Below are 24,523 nucleotides of genomic sequence, written 5' to 3'. Positions count from 1 at the left end.
ATACTTTTTATAAAAAGCTATACTGTTTTAACCTTGTTATCGCAGTAAAAAACACCTTATACTTTTTAGAATACGCTTAATAGGGAATATAATATGGAATCCAAGTAAGAAATTAATAACGATATTAGTTTAAGGATCTAAATATATTTACCAGTATATAGCTCAAAGTATTACCGTAGTCCACTTTCTTTGTAAATATCTGCATCAATTTGACTCATTCACTCGTGATTACTTTTGGAAACATTTTTCCTGTCCTTTTCAGCTATAGCTTAAGTTTCTGAGCGGCACTTTGGTACAATGGCTTCGGTGCCTGCCTTGCATTCTGGAAGCCCGCGTTCCATTCCTGCTTGGGGCACAAGTTTTCCTTTAACAGATAAACATTGCTTTTAAAAAATAATAAAATAGTAAATATTATGGACACATTATATTGAATTTTTTGGGGGTATTTCTAAATACCACAACATGTTCAAAGTTATATTAACAACATGAATGGCAAACGTGAATACTGTCAACAGTAGGTGTAAAAACCAGTTCAACCAGTTTAATTCAAGTCAATTCAAAATACCTTATTAATTCAAGTGGGACAATTAAAGACAAGCCTTTACAACAAGCCTTAAAATGAAATCATATATATTATAATTATAATTGAGCATAACAAAACGGTATTAAAAAGACTGCTGAAACTGAACTATAATAACGTATCTGATCATTATTAACAATATGAATAACAACTAATAATTTCAAGCTGCTTGTATTTTTAAATTGTATTTTGTTTAGGGTGATTTGTCAGTTTTCACAACCTTTGCATTCTTATTAATGTCCAGACCTCTCTTTAATTTGTGAAACTCTCTCTGTATTTCACAGATAAGAATAAAGTACATATGCAAATCTTTTCATAGGCGGTAAGATGTTTTGTGCTCAATAGCTCTTTCACCACAGTACACATTATGTTACATTTTTAAGCACCAGTTGAAGCATTCTGAAGTCTGTCAAAATTGTAAAAAATGTAACCAAATAGTGTAGGTGAGCCTGCTACCTGTCCTGGATAAAGCAGTTAGAAAATAGACTGGTGGACTTACAATTGTGAAAACATTCCAATTTTAATGTTGATATGGAAGATATTATTAATAATATTAATAATGAATGAACTTCGATAATGTGTAAGCTGAAGTGTTATAGAAGAGACGCATTGAGTCTTTTCTTATCGGCTTGGAAATAACTTTTAGATATTCCATTGCAGCCAATTTATGTAATGCAGCTCCGCACTTCTTTAACAAACATTTTATTTGTCACAAAGGCTAGGAGTGTTACACCCCACTGTGTTGTTATGTAGAATAAACAGTTTTGCCTGGGGGATGGGGATGGAATTTTCAGAAGCATGCCCTCATGTCATTATGTGTCATGCTTTAACATAAGGCAATCAGCAATCAAATGTCCTGTTATGGACTCTTTTTTGCATACTGTAGTTTTAAATCTTGAACAAAGATGTACCACATGCATACAGCAGAATGTTGTCAATACAGTCCAGGATGTGGGAAATACATTTATTTGTACTGTATCAAAGTGTACCTCAGTCACAGTGCCCTACATAACAAACTATGATCGTTTCATTGTCTACTGCAAAATAGACAATGCTGCTGCTGCACCCACTGGGCTTCGAGCTTTGTTTCATCTTCAATTAGCTTGCAGATAAATACCTAAAGAAATTAACTATCCAGCCATTGCAAAGGGTTCAACTGCAGCAGCCACAAATAAAAAACAAATAAACCTTTTTTCTCCTGATTATAACTGTAACAAAATTCACTTCCTTGTGTACCAATCATGGCGTTTCCGAAATATGAAGCTTCTTAATTTTTGAATAATTGGCTAAGTTTCTGAGCAACAAAATAACAATATTATTTTATTGATATAGATATATGTATTTAGCTGGTTGTATCGGGTATTAATTTTATATATCACCGAATTTAAATGTTCAATTCACATTTGTGTTCTCATAGCGGGGTACTTGGGTCCTCGTTCCCCCGGACAGACAAAAGGTGTTAAAAACTCAAAGGGGTGCCTGTGGCAGAGTTCAGCGTATTTTAAATTAATGAGAGGTTATGAGCAGCAGCTGCACCTGTGTCGATGTTGGTGGTTTTATAATAAATAATATAATAATAATTATTAACAATAATAATCATTAAGAAATAATATAATGAATTGAATTTAAAAAAGATTAACTACAGAATGTCTTCTTTTTTTCTTTCAGCTTAATGGGACAAATATAAAGTCAAATCAATCAGGATCTCGGAGTTTAACAAAAACATTTCGCATAACATGACCGTGAAAGAAGCAGACCTTAAATTTAGGTCAGGTACTGTGGGTTCTTGTTTTACATGAGTTTGAAATGAGTTTCTTTGCAAAGCTTGGTGAGAGTACGGCATGCATCAAGAGATCATTGAATTTGAATTTTTCTCTCTCTTACATTTTCTCTCACTCTCTCTCTCAAATTCCCTTTACAGTAAACATAACTGATGCTTACTAATTTTTATATATTTTATGTATTTTTATTTAAATTGTATTTTTATTTTATACATATTACAAGTTGATATATTGATGTCGCGTCCCATTATTCGCATCTATCTGGTGTAAGTGGGGTCAAATTTACATGCGCAGAATGCAACAATAGCATTTACCATTATTTTAAATAGGAATTTTTTTAAAAATTATGCGTAATTTACAATACGTGCAGATTTCCGGAATGCATCCCTCGTGTAAATTGAGAACCCTCTGTATTTCCGTAGGTGTCTGAACAGTTCATTGAAATGAGTTGCAGTACAGTCAGGCAGACAGATTTTACATTCTTCAAGCAAAATTAGCTCTTTAAGGTTAGTCAAAATCAGATTCTTTGCAATCAGTACACGACTTCTAAAAAGATACCAAATTCTCTCATCCAAACAAAGGTTTGATTTTTTTAAAACTTCGAAACCTCGGATGGTATGCCTCTGGGACTCATTCATAGTGTAATCCAAACAAAAGAGCTGCTGGGCCCACCGTGACCTTGACATGCAGGTGTGAAGGAGAGTTAACAGCTTCTGTTTTAAAAGGTTTTGGATTTGTAACTGTTAATACAATGGTGAATATATTCGAGGTTGTACTATTTAAATCTTAAAATTTTAAAGTCATGTAATGTCTAAATTAGGCAGTAACATGTCATTGTTTCTTATTCTTGTTTTTCTTTAAAAAATGTTTTAATAATCAGCTTCACACTTTCACCTTGTTATAACTATAGTGGGGATGTAGCATATTTGGGAGCTTGTTCAGGTTCTTTGATTTGTTTTGTGGAGCCAATATTTTTTCCTTGGTTAACGCATGCTGCACTTGGGGTTGTCAATAATATTACTTATTATTGTTGTTGTTAGTTATTTTTTTATGGGTAATTGCAGTGATCATCATGGCATTTGGTTTAAAGCATTTTACTCTGCATCCGACTTTGGAGCAGTTTGAGAAATGTCACAAGGCAGATGTTTTATCAATAGCCGGTCTTAGTCTCTCGGTTTACTGGGAATGTATCAGATTTTAAACTGAGGAAGGCATTCAACTCCCATGCCCCAGAAAGACAAAGGTGATAAAGGTGATTAAAATCCATTCAAAAGGGTGCAGTGTGCTAACACAAACGCTAACAGGGTTGCTTGTGAGAGCAAGGTGACTTTCTGCTCAATTATGTGAGAGCTACAGTACAATCAGATAGATTTTAAATTCTTTAAGCAACATTAGCTGTTTGTCAAATTCACCTAAATTGCACAATACATGACTTCTGAAAAGTTACCCCTTTCTCTCGTGCAAACTCATCAAAGGTTTATAATTCTGAAACTTGGACGACATGCCTCAGGGACTCATTCATAGTATAATCAAAATACTCTCCCCCACCTGCCCTGGGTCTCACCTCCCGCTGTTCCACACATGCGAATCCCATGAAGTCAGGTCCACAGATATACCGAAACAGTAGCGCACATTGCAATGACCAGCAGTTAGTTCGTATACTGCATTAATATACTGTATACACAGTATTAGACAATATGGTTTAAAAGCCACTATAGTACAGTATGTGTGAAATATTTTTTCTTAATCCAAATTTAAAGTTATATTTCTCTTTGCGGAAATTTGGATTAAGACAAAATATAGATGTTCTTAATGCAGATGTAAACCTGAAAGAGGCACATCGTTTTCGCAACAAGCTATATCAACAAACTATTTCTACAGATCCAAGGCTATGTAAGAAATATATCCAAAAGGATTGCTCTAAAGGTTCAATTACAACCTGAAAAGACAAGACTCTTCTCTGTAACTCTTCAGAATAATTCAGAATAATAATATATTACGTATTGCATTTAAATTGGAATGTTTTTACAAATTTAAAAAAGGTGATACACTTGTCTTCTCTATAACTCTTCAGTTTACAGAATATATAATTTACAGTTTTAAATTTAAAGTTAAACTGTTGGCTGATTACTGGCTGCTGAAATTTGGATTAAGTCAAAATATAGATGTTCTCACTTCAGATATAAACCTGAAAGAGACACATCGCGTTCACAACAGGCTATAATAGTGGACTATTTTTATATCTTCAGCTATGTAAGAAACAAAACAAAAGTAATTCTCCAAGGTAAAGACTTTGATGCATAAAATATTTATGAAGAAGGTGGAATACTGTTGTTTATATTTAGCTACCACTAGCACCTACTGTGTGTACATTAGGTATATATTACATTATACTACTGTTTTTATTTTCAGGTACCAAAATTTACCTTTAGATTTTCTTTATGTGAATGTAAACCTGAAAGAGGCACATCATGTATAATAATAAGCTTTTTTTATATATCCAGCTTTTACTGCTCCACCTGGTGGTTTTACAAAGTAGTGCAACCCTATTTAAAAAAACTGCAGTACCCTGCAGCCCCTGAACTGCAAACTAATGCAGTATCCCCTGCACATTTTGAATGGCTGGATCTGTAAATAAATATTTATTATCTATCCTCATATGGAACATTTAGTTGCTACAATGGATTTAACAGAGCCCATGAACAGACAGTTTTAATTTGAGAAAAGAGCCTTTGTGTTTTGTGGTCCTTTTTGGCATCCACAATTTAGAACACAATTACTATAAACAAATTATTAGATATTATTTCCTAGTTTGGCAATTTTACTGAGGACAGCAGAAGATTTTAAATTCTACTATTAAACGAGAAAAAATATAAGATATTAAATTCTTTCATACTGTACTGTTCCATGTCTGGCTGTTTGATGCTTTGTTTAAATGCTATTGCTCACATGGTTTTTGTAAGTGTCATAAAGTATGGTTTAAGTAATAAATTGCTATCAAGTGTCTTTAAGAATCTAAATACAACCAGTAACACCTGACTTGTGTGAGAGATTCAGTGATAAAAGCAATTGAAAAGTTGACCTTGGTTAACCTTTGTTAATTAAGTTCTGGGTAAATTATTTAATATCAATCAACATTCCAGGAATAGAGCATAAAACAGACAGGCAGGGAGAAGAAAGAGACAGAGGAGGACAGGAGAGCTCCTTGTCCAGATTATCCAGAGAGACCAAATTGGAGCAAAGTATTTGAACCTTGTTAGGAGAAATTTCTGCCCTGTTGTTGTTTGGAACTCTGATTTCCTGTATAAAGAATCTCTTGGTTAAAAACACCCTATCCTGGTTTGTGAGTTTTTTAGAATAGAGAGATAGATTCCCATTCATTTTGTGGCATCCAGGTTTACAGAGTGATAGATTTAACTGTAGAACATATTATTTTCAGTTTAGAAGGCAACTCTCTTTTTTTGGCCTTTGTAGGTGGTATACTTGGTCACAGACAGGGGTTTTTCTGGGTGGTTAGGACAAAGGCCTCTTGGACTCCTTGTGTGTAAATTTTTAAAAAGGGTAGCTTGTGTGTTGTATGTTTATGCTGTGTGTTGTTTTGTGTGTGTACTGTCAATAAGCATTTGTTTAACCCACTGTGCCTGAATTATTAGTTTTTTCACCAAAGCTCTGCCAATGACCAAATAACCTATGTGCCTCTAATTATAGCAACCACTTGGGTATATTCTTGGCAACATCTTTATACGTTGGGGGTTATTATTATTTAGTTATTGACTTATCCACTCAGTCTATTTCTGATTTTCTGTTTTTGTAACAATATTACTACTAGTGTAATTAAAACCTTTCCATACACAGTATACATCCATGGCTTACTGTACTGTTATGCTCTTTCTCTATATATTACTGTGATATATTTCCTTTGACACCCTTAAGGATCTCTATTATTTTTGTTTGTTTAGAAAAATAAACTATATTCAGTTAGTAATCAAAGATCCTAAAGAATACTTTTAAACATTGGTATTCAACACTAATACATAGCATAATGATAGCCTGGACAGACACTTTGGTAGTATAACTCACCTATTTCATTGTACTTTGAATCCTTATGAAATGTATTATACTTTTATGGAAGGCAGCAGTACAAAAATGATTTTTTAGACTGATGTTTCTAATTGAAGAAAGGGGTAGATTCCAATTCTGCCCCTGGAATTATCAACTAATAATTTGATCAATCATGCCCTTCCTCTTGGGCCATTTACACTATTCTGACCATAAACAAAATTATCTACATTATATATTTCTTCATATGAAAATATGCACTTGGATATTTGAGCCAGGTGAGGGTCTGATAAGATATGAAGTTGTCAATGCCAATTCAGGGATAGAGACTAAATTGGGGGATAAACTGAAACACAAAACATTTATGTAAACAACAATAAGACATAGCACATTGTTGGAACAAGTAATAGGTTTATTTCATGCTGAAAAGAGAAGAAAGAAAACAATGTTTCAGCTGTGGAGCCTCCACACCCAAAGCAGGTCTTTCTTCTCTTTTCAGCATGGAATAAACCTATTACTGTACTTCTTTTGCAGCCTACGCATGCTGACACAGCTATCCATCTCAACTACTCATAGCACTTTTTTATTCTTTTCATATCTTTCCTTTGTTTTGTTTTCTATGCTTTTCTGTTTCCAAAACAAGCAGTGTGATTAAAATACATACCACAGTATAGATCTGAGGTTTTCGCCTCTTGGCTAGGTCGATTATGTTCACTCCATTATAGTATAGGTTTTCAATACAACCATGGAAATTCTTCCTCAGGAAAGTCCCTGGTTTGCCAGGAAGTGGGATTCCTCCAAAACTGAGCTTTGTGGGAAAAAACAAACAAACAAATAAATAAAACCTAATTAGAAGATGATGATATTACTTTTATATAAAACCAGTATGACTTTGATAACCTATATTTTCTAACAAATTCTCTGAGAAGGATCAGCTGGCCTGAGATGCAAAAATTTAACAATATTATTTTGTATATTCCAAGGAAAAGCAAGGTAATGCTGTTTGAAAGTGTACTTTCACTTAACATTACAGCAGTTAAAGACTGAAACACCTATCAATAGTCATTTCTCCACAAACATATTCCTGAAATGGATGGAACAAGGTTTCAGATTCTGGAATAAGGCTAAATAGAATTTGACACCCATTCCTGCATTTGACACCCACACTATTTGCCTTTTGTATCAAACTTACATTTAAAATAAAAAAGTAATCTTTAAACTGTCAAGTTGCTACCATTTTCAGTTTTGTAGCTGTAGCTGTTGCAGTAGAGAAATTTACATTTTGTATTTGCTTTCACTTTGGTATTAAAGATTAAATTAAATCTACTACATCATAAGCTTTCAAATGTTAGTATCAAAAAGACCACTTTGAAGACAAAAAGTAAATGAAAACAGTTAAAAAATAAAACATAAAATGTCACTTTTCACTTTTCAGTCACTTGAATCATTTTTGAGAAATATTTAATTCTATATGTGAACAGCTAAATGAGATTCACCATTTTGAGATACCAGCTAATAATCAGAAGTTTAATTACCTGTGTTTGTATACAGAGTGTGGTGAAAAAGTATGTACACTCCCTTATGATTTTATGGTTTAACATATTTCTATATATTTGACCTTCACCTAGTCCTCCCTGAGCCTTAATAGTTGATAAAATTAGTCTTATTTTACAAATAACACAATAATTATACATTGTCAATATTTATTTAAAACAAAATCAGCCAACATTCAATATCTTTGTATGAAAAAGTAAGTACACCCTTAGTTCTATGCAGAATCAGGTTTGTGGTAACACCTTGCGCCTAGATCAAAAGACATTTGTGCAAAATGTATGTATATATATGATGCATTGCATTATTGTCTTAACTGATTCAAGGTACCAAATTTGTTTTATTCAGAATGTGCTCAGGACATTTATTAAAGGCATAAAATAAAATCCCTTTTGTTTCTCAAATTGGATATCCACACAAATCATGTAAAAATTATGGTGCATCTATAATGCAGTAAAATACTCTATATAAATACCTGTAATTTAAATGGTATTTGTACAATATAATATACAGTAGAGTCATTTTAAAATAAGTGTTTGCCACAAAGAGAGAATATAATCACATGAATCATTAACCATAACTTTAAGGTTTTCTCAAAACCTTAGATGGTACCTCTACACCTTTTTAAGTTGCAACAAAACTGCAATGTGATTATGGTATTCATTACAGTACAGAGGTAATATTACTGGTGTAACACATATTTCATAGCAAATATATTGTCTTTAATAAATGTCCAGATTTGTTAAAATTAACATATCACAAAGTGTTTGAGAATACATGCGATTCCGATATTTAGAAGCCTTAGAATTTGGTAGTATAAGACTCACAACATGTTCGTACTGTAAGTACACAGCAGTACTGCAGGGTGTAGGGTTAAAAAATGCAAAGCCGATGTTGCACATGCGCCTGGCACTACAGCCGAGGAGCGCCCAGCGCGCTCTCTCTCACTTCACAACGCGAAACTGTGTCACTCTTCTGTGTAAAAAAATCACACCAATTTGAACACGGTTGCTGTTTTTAATAAGCTGCTGAGTAAAGAATAGGAATTTCCCCGCTGTCAGCAGTATTGTGTATATAGTTTCATGTACAGGCTGAGAAAAGTTTCACAAGTAGAGGTCTTTAAAATTAGGCTGGGCAAATGATTTTTTTAATTGTGTAATGGTTAAAAAATGCCATATTGAAAAATCATTAAAAAATAAGAGATTTCACAACCTAAAGCAAGACTTGGAAAGGTCAGAGGACCTGCTTAGTTGCACACTTACGTGCAGCATTGTGGGTGCTGTGGTTTAAATGCTATAGGCTTGTGAACAGCACTGCCCTCTTCATAGGGGTGCACAGTGCCACATTAAATAAATGCACGAGAAAAAGAGATTCAGAACGCAGTCTTCTGTGTAAAAAAATCGGTTTGAACATCATGGGAGCTGTTTTTAATAAGCTGCTGAGTAAAGAATATTTGAATTTTCCTGCTGTCAGCAGTATTGTGTATATAGTTGACCCTTACCTGAATGAAAACAGGACATTAAGAAAGGGTTTCAGAAATCAAACAAAGCTTTATTCCCGTGCTTACAGTCTGGTTAATTGGAGGCTGCGCTGTTATGCTTCCTATGGTGATATACAGGTTTTTCACACGAAGCCGTATTGAGCAGTATTTCTCGCATTGTGAAGGTGTGTACACAGCGGTCCCCCGGGGTTCCAGTTAGTGCATAATTATGCATCGATGAAAAACCGGAGTTTGTGGTCTTTAAAATGCATTTGGTTTGAAGGCTTTCTGTGTTTCCCTTGCGAAGATATAAACAAAATAATGTTCGAGGGTGGTCAAAAAAATGGCTTAAAAACGGCATAGTGAAGGCTGTGAAAACAGTCATAATGTACTTTGTACACACAGCAAGTGTTTTTGTAACTCTACAGACGTGCCAAAATCATTCTCGAACTTCAACCTAACTTTACTCCGGTAACCTGTCCCCACACACCCTGCCTCCACTGTGATTAGAATATACACAAAGCACTGAAATCTTTAGAGTAGATGATCAGGTGTTTCGCAGACGTAGACATAGTACATAATTCAGGCTTTATGAACTCACACCTGTGATTCGATTAATTAGGGTTATTAATTATTAGAGTTCATAAAGCCTGAATTACGTACTATGCCTACGTCTGCGAAACACCTTTGCTAGTTAATGCTACTTCACTTTCTCGGGCATGATTGTTTTAGGCAAAAACCAGGCTAACAGGCTTGTTTTGTGATCTTCCTAAGATTGTTAAGCGCAGTGTCAAAATGTTTCCATATGAAAGGATTCATATGAAAGGCAGTGACCTCACCATCCTGAGGCGTATGTGTGTGGCAGATCTGTGATGTGGTTGAGTGTGAATTGTGGTGAGCCTCTGATTGGGGAAAAAAACACCTGCTGATCTGTTCTACATACCAGGAAGACAACAGAATATGATTTTTTCTATTTGAAACGTATTTTAAACGTTTAATTAAGAAGTAAAAACCTTACAGCATACACAGATTTCTAAGCTGATCAGGAGGAAGAAAAATCACTGTGTTTCACACATAAAAAGTGGTTATTAACTATCGAAACCTGTTTTTATAGCTTTTAAAGTCATGCAATGTCTAAGCAGGAACACATCATTATATCTTATATATGAAAAATATATAATATATGTTATATATGAAAAAGTGTGTGTGTGTCTCTGTACTCAGCTGTACTGAAAAATAAAGCACCCGTTTTCATTCAACAAGTGTCACTGTGTCCGTCCTATATAATAATGCCACAATATTATAAACGCCCCAGTTAGGCTGGGCAATCAAATTTTTTAATTTTTTAAATATCATTATTAATTTCTTTAGATACGCGATTCCATGTTATATTCCCTATTATCAAATTCTAAAAATATGCTTTTATTTACTCCGATAACGAGCGTATTTGCAGAAAAGCTTAAAACTATCACTTTTCTCACAAAGTATATAAATGTACAGTAATATGGTCAGAAGGAGCATGTAAAAAATAGTATTTTTGTTTACAAAGACGGTTATTCTAGATTCTCAAGAATTACTTTGTATGATTGGAAACGAATGCGTGATCGGATCAACTAAATGCTGTGGTGTTACTTTTTGTCAATGAAAAAATAAACTCTTTTCGTTTACAAAGACGGTTACAAAGAATGTGGACCAGGGTAATACTTTGAGTTTACAGCTTGTCCAAGGTCATTCATTATTAATTTAGTAATATCTTCGGTAAAGGCTTTGATGCATAAAATATTTCTGCATAATTAAAATATTTATGATAAAGGTAGGTTGTGTACTTTTGCCCAACTGAGCAATCTTGCTTTCAGAAAATATACCAGCTTTTTAATGTATGATGATTAACATGCTGTAATACACAGTTTAAATTTAAAAGCTCAAATGTTGTACATGACGGGTTAAGCTTTATTAGCTCCTCCTGGCAGTATTAGAAGGTGATTCCGAATACTATTAACATGATCTAATTTGCATATGGTAATTTGTGGTATGACAAATACCGTAGCGTTATACTGCAGCGTACCCCGCTTGTTTTGAATGGCTATATCTGTATAATTATATCATTATTAATTTCTTTAGATATGCGATTCCATATTATATTCCCTATTAATCAAATTCTAAAAGTATGCTTTTGTTTACTCCGATATCGAGCGTATTCGCAGAAAAGCTTAAAACTATCACTTTTTTCACAAAGTACTGTATATAAACGTACAGTAACATGGTCAGAAGGATCAGGTAAAAACGTTTCAGAAAATAACCACATGTAAGACTTTGATGCTTAAAATGTTTAGGGAGAAATGGAATACTGGTGTATATTTATTCTTTAAACTACCAATACCAGCAAAATATAGTTTACATAATATGTTTATGTTCCTAAATTAATATCGTTTATGACCTTCAGATGCATTATGCTCCTATTCTTTTTATGCTCAGCTACTAAAATTTCCCTTTAGTTGTAAAATTCCATATAAATATTCAATACTAAGTGGATTAAAATGTGCCCAGTAAAGAGATAATAATAATTGCTTACACTTATATAGCGCTTTTCTGGACACTCCACTCAAAGCACTTTACAGGTAATGGGGACTCCCCTCCACCACCACCAATATGCAGCATCTACCTGGACGATGCGACGGCAGCCATAGTGCACCAGAACGCTCACCACACATCAGCTATTAGTGGTGAGGAGAGCAGAGTAATGAAGCCAATTCATAGATGGGGATTATTAGGAGGCAATGTTTGGTAAAAGCCAATGGGAAGTTTAGCCAGGATGCCGGGGTTACACCCCTTCTCTTTTCGAGAAATGCCCTGGGATTTTTAATGACCACGGTGAGTCAGGACTTCAGTTTTACATCTCATCTGAAGGATGGCGCCTGTTTCCAATATCGTGTCCCAGTCACTATACTGGGGCATTAGGACCCACACAGGCCGCAGGGTGAGCACCCCCTGCTGGCCTCACTAACACCTCTTCCAGCAGCACCCTTAGTTTTTCCCAGGAGGTCTCCCTTCCAGGTACTGACCAGGCTCACACATGCTTAGCTTCAGTGGGTTGCTAGCTGTGAGTTGCAGAATTTAATCCAGTATACAAGTGCTGTAAGGCAGCAATGCTAACAACTGCTCCACTGTGCTGCCCTAAATTAAACTATCTTACACAAAAACAATCTAATTCATTACATCATTGCCCATTTTACACTTGTTTAATAACTGCATATCTAAGCAAGATCCTTTTTATGTCAGCATAATTTTTAATGATTATAACATTGAAAATGTGCAGAATATTGTTTTAAAAATAAATATCCTAACTTTCGTGACAGTGCTATTTTTGATATGCACATGTACAACTTACATTAGATTATATTTATCTTAGTTTACATCTACAGTTGGTCTTCTGTCTCATTAAAACTCATTTCACATTTTTAATTGAATATATTTTGGTCAATTGTACATTTGTAAGTAAATCTCTTTATAAAAGTCATACATGCCTCTGGGAAATTACCAGAGTCCATACAGACAATGACTGTCCCCTTTTTTGCTTCTAGTTTGGCACAATTAATTGCCTTTTTATGCACCTACATGGGATTCTGGCAGCTATGGGAATGATTATATTTATGCACTGCCAGCTCTTTATTGTTCTTGTGATTTTCTCTGGTCAATTTGAGAAATTATGTCAATGTTAAACTGTGCTGTTAAAGAATAGTTTAATTTGTTTAAAAAAACAATGCTTATAATGGTGGCCACATACAGACATTATTCAGGTGTAAGATCATTTAGAAACTCAATTAGGGTTATAAAGCAAGCTCACACTCTCTCTTAGGAGGTTTTTTCTTGGAGTCATCCACTCAGATAACATGCTCACCATCTTCATACATCACAAACTCAAATGAAACACCTCCCCTGAGTTTCCATCTGGAAACAATGCATAATATGTTTATTGTAATTTTGCAAACCTCCCTCAACCTCATTATCATCCTTGCTGCATCCTTGCTTGCTCCTTGGGTCATGTCCCATAGAAAGAGGAACCTAGTTCAAATTACACTTTTTATTACATCTTAATTAGAGTTTCACTAAACCACTGAATCCTACATAATGCCTTTACAATTACAAGATTGGCTACCCAGATAACACAAACATATGATATCACTATCAATGTTGAAATATCATATTTGACATGCCTTATGTACCATTTCCAGAGACATGCTTTGGTAATACAGATGCAGCCATTCAAAACAAGCAGGGTATGCTGCGGTATAACACGGTGGGCGTGCCGCAGTATACCGCATCATACCGTATGCAAATTAGATGATGTTAATATTATCCGGAATCACCTTGTAAAACCACCAGGTGGAGCTAATAAAGGTTAACCTCTCCTGTACAGCATTTGAGCTGTCACCAGAAAACGTCGGTTTCGAATCCCGATCACTGCTGAGGGACAATCTTTATTCAATTAAGAATTTAAGTTGTATACTCTTTAGACTTTAGACTGTTTAAATTTAAACAGTGTATTACAGCATGTTAATCATTAAACATTAAAAAGGCGGTATATTTTATAAAAGCAAGATTGTTCTGTTGGACAAAAGTACACAACCTACCACCTTTATCATAAATATTTTAATTATGCAGGAATATTTTATGCATCAAAGTCTTTACCAAAGATATTACTAATAGTATTAATAATGAATGACCTTGGACAAGCTGTAAGCTCAAAGTATTACCCTGGTCCACATTCTTTGTAACCGTCTTTGTAAACGAAAAGAGTTTATTTTTTCATTGACAAAAAGTAACACCACAGCATTTAGTTGATCCGATCACGCATTCGTTTCCAATCATACAAAGTAATTCTTGAGAATCTCCGATTCACCATGACTTTCACAGGCTCATAAACGATATTAATTTAGGAACATAAACATATTACTGTATGTAAACTGTACTGTATATTGCTGGTCTTGGTAGTTTAAAGAAAAAATACACACCAGTATTCCATTTCTCCCTAAACATTTTAAGCATCAAAGTCTTACATGTTGTTATTTGGGAAATGTTTTTACGTGCTCCTTCTGACCATATTAGGATTATATACTTTGTGAAAAGTGATAGTCTTTTAACCTTTTCTGTGAATTCGCTTGTTATCTAACAAATGCATAATTTTAGAATTTGATTAACAAGGAATATAATATGGAATTGCGTATCTAAACAAATTAATAACAATATAATTATATTCATGTACTGTCTGGCGGAATAAACTGAAGAGGTTAGTTAATGCGACACGGAATTATTAAGAATTATCACCTCTTTTTACACTTGAGAACAAATGAGAACATTCTACTCAGTGGGCGGTGCATTGTTATCTCAATCACCTGCTAATTAGTTTAACACCACTGGATGACAGGAGAATGTGACTGTACTATATCTGTACAGAATGTGTGTTTCAATCAATACAGTAATTGATTAAAATCGCAATCGCATGTTTAATTAAATGCCTTTTTTGATTCACAACCTGAAAATGAAAACCGCAGTAAAGTCACCTTGAATTTAAAAAAACGATTTTGGCACGCCTGTAGCATTTTCACAAAACCTCCTAGAGTTGTGAGAACACTTGCTTTGTGTATAAAGTACATTGTGAATGTTTTCACAGCCTTCACTTTGTCGTTTTTATGCCATTTTTTTGACCACGCACGAATATTCCTATGTCCGTATCTTCGCAAGGGAATCAGTGCGAATTTTAATACTAATTAAATGACCGCGGGCACCTTCCACCCCCTCTACATTCTCAGAGTAGAACAGACTAACCTTCTAATGAAAGATGGTACACCCCCCACCACGGACAGGAAAAGTGCCCACAGGCACTTAAACTTAATATGGTCAGTAACAGTAAACAGTAACATGGTCAGAAGGAGCACGTACAAACGTTTCCAAAATAACCACATGTAAGACTCTGATGCTTATAATGTTTAGGGAGAAAGTGGAATACTGGTGTGTATTTTTTCTTTAAACTACCAATACCAGCCATATACAGTCTGTAATGTAGGGATTTCTATATGTCTTTATTTAGTGGTTACATTAGTGACAAAGGCTAAACTTTTAGCTTCAGTAACGCGTACGCCGTATGGCATACATGTTTGTTTTGGGTTTTGTTTGTTCACATATCTCCCCTTTTTATAAAACGACATGGTTGAAAACTGTTCCAGAGCCACTGTTGTTTCATCCGTGAAAAGTACATCATGAAATGCCTCTCCCTGTTCAATCCACTGGAAAAAAGAAAAGGAGCATAAAGTGGCTGATGGTCATAAACGATTTATTCATTTAGGAACTGCATCAGAGATATGTTTTTAACTGCACTGCATCGGAGAGAATACCATAGTGTGTTTTTTTTTTTACTCCCTGGCGGAAACTGGCTTCCATAAGAATCAATATAGCTTCTGGGAAATACATTTTTTCTGCATTAAAGTTGAACTCGTTCAGAGCGAACTACATTACAAACTCCAAGCGTTTCATTTTGAACTGAAGACTTCACAGCCGAAGAAGAAGGATTCACAGCCGAAACGTTCCAGGCTGACGCGGCTACCCATCAAAGTAAATGTACTGCAGTAAATGTTTATATTATAATATCTAATTTTTTATTTTTTATTTCTTTGAAAAAATAAAACGTTTCCCTGGCTCAGAGATTAAATAAAACTTCACTCGCACCAAACAAATTTATATTTCTAAATATCACAACATGATCGAATTTAAGTCATTTTAATAACAATGAATAGTCACCTATGCATTACAATATAAACATTTATATTGATTTAAATCGCGTTTAAATCGCCTTTGTTTAAAACCCATAAATAAAGCTGATACTGTTTAGACTTTTAATTATTTAAAACTGTATTACAGCAGCACAATGCACAATGCAACGTAAATCGCTATCTTTGTCTTCTGCGTAATAATGTTCACCTCTCTGTCCAGCAAATTAACAATAGTAATAATAATGAACTTTATTGTATATGGTGCCTTTAAAGGTGGCTCCTCAAAGCGCTTTACAGGATAAAAACAATAACAACAATACTGGTAGGCTGGGCAAACGATTTTTTTTTAAGAAATACAAAATGAGATATAATGATGTGTTCCGGCTTAGACATTAACGAAGAGCATAACACGTGGGCGGCGTAGCAGTCGGCTCTGGCTTTCCCATCTACTGTATACCGATGCACTGCAAATACAACCCCCCTCTCTGCGGGAGTGCTGGCTGTGACGAATTAAACCGGTTTCACAGGTAAAAAGTAAAAGGGGGCGAGATTTCCAGCGAAAGACACCTCCCCCCCTCAAAAACCCAGTAAGTACAGTACTTACTAGTTAAGAAAGCTAGGCTCCTCAATGAAATCGCTTTAACATGCTAATGCGTTGGTGTAACAGTCCGGGCGTGGCAAGCTTCTAATGTCAACCCGACTACAGCGAAAGGAACCCTTCTTTCATTGGAAGACAATGAACATAGCCCTAAATGAATTAATAGCAAACATGGTTTACATAAAATACATTTTTCCAAGAAAGTTTAGCCTTTGTCACTAATGAAACCACTAAATAAAGACATACATATAGAAATCTTAAGATTTTTAAAATACATGACTTTGCTAAAATTTATTTAAAAATAAAAACGATTACAAACGCAGACGGAGAGAGAGAACAGGGGAGGGATGTTGGTTTTGCATAAGGGGCGGGGCTATGGAAATGAGGTCTATTTGGGAATGTGGAGTTACATGTTCTGGCTGTTTGTGAATTATTGTTGTTGAGTATGGAGTGTTGAGGTATTGATTTTGTGTAATGCTTTATGTTGAAAATTGAGGTGGATTTTGTTTATGATAAAGAGGATAAACTGGGATGGGAGGAGGGTTTGGTTTTGCATAAGGGGCGGGATTATGATAATTGGAGGAATTTGAGAGAGTTTAATGGTTTGATATATTTGATTTTGTATTGTGGTTGTTATCTATGTTTTTGGTTGGTATTATGTTTATATGGTTGTTTTTGTTGGTTGGTCGTTATTATGGTTATTAATAATACGATCTATAGTTGAAATCTGAGCCTAAATAAAAAGAAAAAGCATTTTCAGAGAGCAATTACACTGTGTTTATGTAGAATAAGTGATTAGGTTTATGAGCAATCTAATTACTTATTCGTTTAAAACGCTATATAAAATAAAGTTTATTATTAATTTGCTGGACAGAGTGGTGAACATTATTATGTATAAGACAAAGATAACGATTTACGTTAAAAGACATTTAATTAAACACTGGTTTGTGATTTAAATGGGAATGGGTGTGACGGGAACTCTTAATCTAAATAAAAATAAAATAAAACAGGTTTCGATAGTTAATAACCACTTTTTATGCACGAAACACAGGGGATTTTTCTTCCTCCTGATCAGTTTAGAAATCTGTGTACGCTGTAAGGTTTTTACTTCTTAATTAAACTTTTAAAATACCCGTTTCAAATAAAAAGAAATCATCTTCCTGGTACAGTATGTATAGCAGATCAACACGTCTTTTTTCTCCAATCAGAGGGGTGTCAGATGGTGTCAGCCAATCACCATTCTGAAGCCCTACCATAATCTCTGGTATAGGGAGACCCCAGAATTCTGTCCGATAGTTTATGTAGATAGATGATAGATACTTTTATTGATCCCGTGAGGGAAATAAAGTAAATCATTTTCATTTTAGGAAATTATTAAACGCTCGGTTAAAAGCAAAGGAAATTGTCTGTTATAGTGGACATAAAAACAAGAGTTTGCTGCGGCGTTATTGGAAACCCAAATTTAACAAAAAATCGCTGGCATTATATCCTAGAAGACACAGACCGGCGCCAGACCGGGAGAATGCCCGCAGCGTAAAAGAAAATGCCTGATGAACTAGGGAGTGGACAGTTTCCAAGTGCTTGTACAATCGATGGAAATGTTCAAATAATGTGCAAAAGAAATAAACAAAATAATAATTTATTTCTTTATCATATTGGCTAGCTAATGTCCTCTCTTTGCTAGTTAGTGGCTGTGTTTCTGCGTTGGGTAGCAACGGGTGACTGTTCTCAGGCGGAAGATGTAAACAGCTTAATTTTCGTGTTAAATAATTTTTTTTAATTAAAATTCATTCTATACAGCAATCGCATATTTGGGTACCGTTTCATAAAACTTTCATGCTTAAAATTTTTAGGGAGAAATGGAAGACTGGTGTGTATTTTTTCCTTAAACTACCACGACCAGCCATACACAGTACAGTTTGCATACAGTAATGTTTATGTTCCTAAATTAATATCGTTTATGACCTTCAGATGCGTTATGCTCCTCTTCTTTTTATGCTCAGCTACTAAAATTTCCCTTTAGTGTAAAATTCCATATAAATATTCAATACTAAGCGGATTAAAATGTGCACAGTAAAGAGATTAAATGATTAAATCTTTTCACTACCAACCAATGCACCATGAGTGCCCCTGTCGGTCATTTTGGCCAGCCAATCACCGCGGTGCCCTGCGGTGGCTTGTGGGTACTTTACCGTACCGCGGGTTTGTACCGTGCATTTTGAATGGCTGCATCTGTAAGCTCATGAGAAAAGTTATTCTAAAAGTTTTATTATACAGTGCTTTGTATAATGAAATGCCTCCTGTTTTCCATCTTACGGTGAAAACATATATTTCCCTTTATTTTCCAATAGTATACGTTGGTTTCTTGAAGAAATTTGAATTTGTAAATACCCACAAAAATTCTAAATAGTCTAATCGTGTCCTCTTGCAATTCTTGTAAAAATAAAAGAATTGAATTCATGTAACTAGTTTGTGTAGAACTTTCTATTAAATCCAGGAATAGATCTACAGTAGTCTCTCCTATATAGACAAATTCCAGAGCAGTTATATTTTTGGATGTGCTGACAAAAGCAATACACATTATTCTAAATGTAGCCTCACTAATGTGTTTTATAACATCCCTTGATGGGAATTCAGATCTTATATGGCCTGGGTGGAGTTCTCTTCCTCTCATTGTTTATGCTGATCATCCTAGTTTCTTTTTGCCTACTGAAGATTGATTGATTAGACTAGATTTGATTGATATTTTAAATTGTCCATTTCAAAGGCCCTGATATGAAATAGCATTCTATTGAGGTGCATAGTACCACAGTAGATGTAATCTCAGTCCTGCCATGTGCTGTATATCTTTGAGGTAAGATCTATTTGCTGTGGCCCTTACAAGGATAAGTAGATTTCTGATGATGGACGGAAAGCTTTTGAAAATATATCATAACATTTTATTCAACATATTATTGCTTCCCCACATTATCTGCAGAATGATGTGTCAGCATAACTACCTAAATCTTTTTCATAGCTATCTTCTTCAAGGTTTTTCCATCTCATGAAGTTCATGCATTTGCTACATGCATGCACTATTCTGCACTTATTTACTTTAAATGCTATAGTGTCAGCTAGGTGTTTGCCCAGTCTTAAATTTTGTGTTTTTGAAAATCTTTTGCAGCTTCTACAATGTTTACAAACCTTACTCTCATAATGCATCTTGAATCGCATAAAGTCTGAGAAAGACAAATGTTTATTTATATTTTTAAAAACCAGATTTTACTGTCGATGTTGTGCTCTGAACTACAATTAATGATTTTCTTATAATTCATGCTCTAAGCTTTCCACTCCAAGAAATGAAGACTGAAAAGCTAACAGTTGATCCTGAGTCAATCTTTTAAATAACCACTAATAGCTTATCCACCTGCTGTTGCCACTGGCCTCCCCCTGTGCACAATCTGCTGCTCCACAGCAGGTTCTCTTACTGAAGACACATGAGGGGAGTAAACCAGCTGTGATCCTGGATAATGGGGCAACACACCTCATAATCAACATCCAGTGAGTCACTATCCCCCTTGGTGCGGAAGTGCTGGGTGTGTTTGTCAACAGTGAAGTTAACCTGCTTGTTAAAACGCTCAATCAGGACAGAATGCCAGTGCTGGTCATCTAGCAGGCTACCCAAAGTAACAGACATGTGGCCACTACTTGAATGCAGCTTGGCATCATCTGCAGAGGGAGGAGAAACACAGGTTAGAGGCTAGTTTCAACCAAATCCTACTTGTCATGTATTTATTTGTTCAATCATATAATCAAAATTAATTTATCTACAGCTTTTTCAAATGCGCCATGTCAATATGATAAGGTTAGCCTCTGCCACATGCAAACTGTTCTATATATTTTTTTTACTTTGCTGTTATCACTAGACACATCTTCTGATGCACTCACATACACACTTCAAACAGAGAATGCATGCGTTTATACCCAGATTTAGATGAAGAGCAAGTTTTCCCCTATGCAGCTCAAGTGTTATGTAGTCTCCCCTTTGTCCTTCTCCATGCACCAACACCCCATCACCATGAAGACTTTTGAATTTCAAAGAGATGACATCCTTCACTGTGCTCATGGATTTCTGACTGAATCGATATAAGAGGGAACTTCTGCCATCAAAGTCTGCCACATCTGACTCTAAAAAAGAGAGATATAAAATAAGAAGTAGGAAATGGTTAAAAGTTGTTTATCATACTTCGACACAGACTGCATTAAAGCTACCAGAATGTTTCTTTGGGACACTTTACATTAGATTGAGAAAAGCTTGCTAATTCTTCTAATAACCTACAGTACCTCTGTATGGGATATGTACATGAAAAGATAAAAAGTAGGCACTGAATTTGTGGTACCTGCATTTTTGTAAGAAATACAATTTGGAAGGTACATTTTACAAAGAGGTTCAGATGCTTTTTTGAAACTTTATAGTTAAAGTAACCAAGTGACAAAGCTACATTCTGAAGCATGAAACATCAGAAAGCCATTTGTTATTTCAAATAATCACTATTAATGTATATTACAAGAAAGTTTCTGTGAATAAAAATCTGCTAATGATTAGCTGCTTACAGTTCAGCTGTTTTTGAGATCAAAGTGTCAGGGCTTCTGAATAGGTCAACTGGTAAAGATATTCCTTTCCAGAGGAAGTAGAACTCTGTGACCCAAATGGCACATGTTCAATGTTGACATGGGTCAAGTCACTAACCAGAAAAAACATGACCCTGAGAGAAAGCTCAGGGTAAACGTAATTACTTAAAATTAATAACATATCCATTCTTAAGTGCTTATACTTTAGTGCTAAAAGATTGAGAAATTGTATGCGAGAACTTGAACCTAATGCTTTAATGGGTTATTATGGCACTACAGTATATGAATAGTTGAAACATTGCTAGTGTAAGATGACAGTGGCATGGAGATTAGCTGTTGCCTCTTGTGCTCTGGGTTTGATTCCAAACTATGGCACCAGCTAAAAACCAGCTAATACTGACATGAATGCAATTATTTTACAGTAAGTGGAGATTATATTAATTCCTTACACTTATACAGCACTTTCTGGACACTCCACTCAAAGTGCTTAACAGGTAATGGAGACTCCCTTCCATCACCACCAATGTGTGGCACCTACCTGGATGATGCAACTATAGTGTATAGCTATCATTTGAAATGAGAATGGAGTTATGAAGCCAGTTCATAGATGGGGATTATTAAGAGGCCATGATTGGTAAAGGCCAAGGGAAAATTTGGCCAAGACACTGGGTCTAAACCCCTACTCTTTTTAAGAAACTCCCAGTGATTTTAATGACCACGTATAAAAAAAAGTATAAAAAAGGAGCATCAGAACCCACACAGACTGCAGGGTGAGCATTCCTTATTGGTCCCACTAAAACCTCTTCCAGCAACCTCTACCTGGTACTGGCCAGGCTAACACGTTTAGCTTCAGTGGGTTGACAATTACAAAGACTATCTGCTATCTTACAGGGGTCGAAATCTGTTTTCTTTCTTCTTTTTTTCAGCATGGAATAAACCTATTACTTGTTCCTTTGTTATCTTACAGGGATGTCTGTTAAGGGCATTTCTTACTTTCAATTAAACTGAACCTATTTTAAGTCACTGTAATGCTTGTAGCATGAATGTTTGGATGGCTAGTGGGTGGATAGTACAGAGAAGTGTGTCTGAATTAGTTAAATCTACCCATGTGAGTAGGTTCCCTACGAGCCTAGACATACAATTGATGATTCCAAATTGGAATTACAAAAATTAATAATAATAATAAAAAGAGGATAAATGTATATGTGAATTTATTTTAACACATCTTACAATCTTTATTTTCCTTTAAAGGCCATTCATTCATTTAATTTATTTTTTTCCTGGTGAGGTTTGCATATTGAGGGTCCCTTACATAACGTTGTTTCAGAGATTTTGCAATAGTCGTAAAACTGTGCAAGCAAAAAGGTTTGTGCTTTACTGAAATTCATTAGGAGTTCCACTGTAATATTACAATTTGGATTCATGGGATAACTTTGTATATTAAAAATCACTGTGAACCTCCCACTGTACAAAGAAAATACAGAACATCATCCTTAGCTAGCATTAGAAAGAAGGGCACAATCATTTTTAGAGGTTTTACAGATAGTTAACAATGGGACAGGTATTTCTGGCTCTAGTGCTTGGGTTTACTTACATGATCATAGAGATCAGAGTTCTAGTTTCTGCAACATGAATGATTACATACACACCCTGAAAAAAGGTACAGATGCAGCAGCTCAGAATGCTCAGGGTGCCGTGCAGGATACCGCAAAGAACATACCACGGTACACCAAAAGGTACCACTCAATTCCTTTTCATTTTTTTCAAACAACCTGTACTCTGTAAAATGCCCAGGTGAAACAGTGAATCCTTTAAAAAATATTATTAAAATCTTATTTTAATAATAAAAATTAAATATGAATTACCCATTAGTGCTTTCCTGTACAGTATCACAAATAATATGTTTTTAATTTTCTTCATTAAATACAGTATACTTAATTAATAGTAACTGTATATAAATAGTAATTAGAAAACTTTAATTTTAGGTTTTGATTGTAAAATATACATACTGTACTGGCTTTAAAAACGTATCATGTGTAAAAGCAAATAAATACATAAAGAAACAAACAAAAAAGAGGTCAATAGTTTTGAATGACATATGGTCCTCTACAGTAACCACTTCAGTGTGAGGCACTGGTTGTTCAGTGGACGAATTCTTGGCTGCCATGTGAAATACCTGGGTTTGATTCCTGGCCAATGCCCAACTCCGTGCGGATAATCTTCTTCTAAAAATAACATTTCATTTATATACGATTTTGACATTTCTATTAATTTTATGTATCACAGTATGTTAAATATTACGTTTATATTAGAAATATATTAGAAATATTAGAAATAAAAAGTAAGGTTTAGCAAAATTATTTAGTTGGATATATGGATATATAAAATAGTTTATTTTGAATGCCTGTTGTGGATGTGATGTGTTATTTCAGGTTTGCATATACATTAAAATAATCTATATTTTGTCTTAATGCTAATTTAAGTAACAAAAATACATTACACACATACTGTAGTGACCTTAAAATCATAGAGATCACACAGTATTTAAAAGCAAATAAACATGTACAGTAGAAAAATAAGTTTGAGTCTCCTGTGAATGGAGCTCATTGAAGTTGCCTTCTCCTTCAAACAGCAGAAAGAATGAAACCCATCCCATTTATTAGTGTTCCATTTGTGCTGGTTTGTACCATTAAAAGTAGTGTTTGTGCTGCTTTTGTTCCCAAGTCACTCAGCCCACCCTACAATAGCACAGACAAACCAAACTGATTTCATCTGTTAGTGTTACTTTTGTGCTGACTGGGGCTGTTGACAGTAATCTTCCAGCTGCCTTTATTTCCAAGATACAGTACTTTCTATTTTCGGTAATCATGTGAATGTCTACATAAGGAAGTTTACAGTTGATAGCACTCTAATAGATCATGTACTTTTAATTAAGGATATCAGCACCTACAATTTGCTATCTCAGCATGTCCGGAGGGACGTAGTGAATATTTTGCATTTTAATACCAGTATTTTATGTGTGTTTGTGCAAAGAGTAAAATTCAATATGTTTTTAATATCTTAATGTAACTACAAGAGTTGTCTTTTTGGCCTTAG

The 24,523-nt window shown here is 34.8% G+C and overlaps 1 protein-coding gene across 1 annotated transcript in view; it reads right to left on the bottom strand.

The window, feature by feature from the left end:
- Positions 1–24,523, bottom strand: part of LOC148821781 (contactin-associated protein-like 5) — a 138,329-nt gene that overhangs the window by 109,997 nt on the left and 3,809 nt on the right. Inside the window, exons 2-4 of the mRNA XM_088930790.1 lie at positions 20,780–20,983; positions 20,340–20,524; positions 7,085–7,228 (exon numbers count right to left, since the gene is read on the bottom strand). Coding sequence (XP_088786916.1) covers positions 7,085–7,228; positions 20,340–20,524; positions 20,780–20,983 — 533 coding nt within the window. The remainder of the gene's footprint in view (positions 1–7,084; positions 7,229–20,339; positions 20,525–20,779; positions 20,984–24,523) is intronic.

This window comes from Atractosteus spatula, chromosome 13 (genome assembly GCF_055471065.1).
Source record: "Atractosteus spatula isolate fAtrSpa1 chromosome 13, fAtrSpa1.hap1, whole genome shotgun sequence".
In the NCBI taxonomy this organism is placed as follows: domain Eukaryota; kingdom Metazoa; phylum Chordata; class Actinopteri; order Semionotiformes; family Lepisosteidae; genus Atractosteus; species Atractosteus spatula.
Note: the sequence above shows the minus strand (reverse complement) of the source record. Positions and strands in the feature narration are given on the sequence as shown.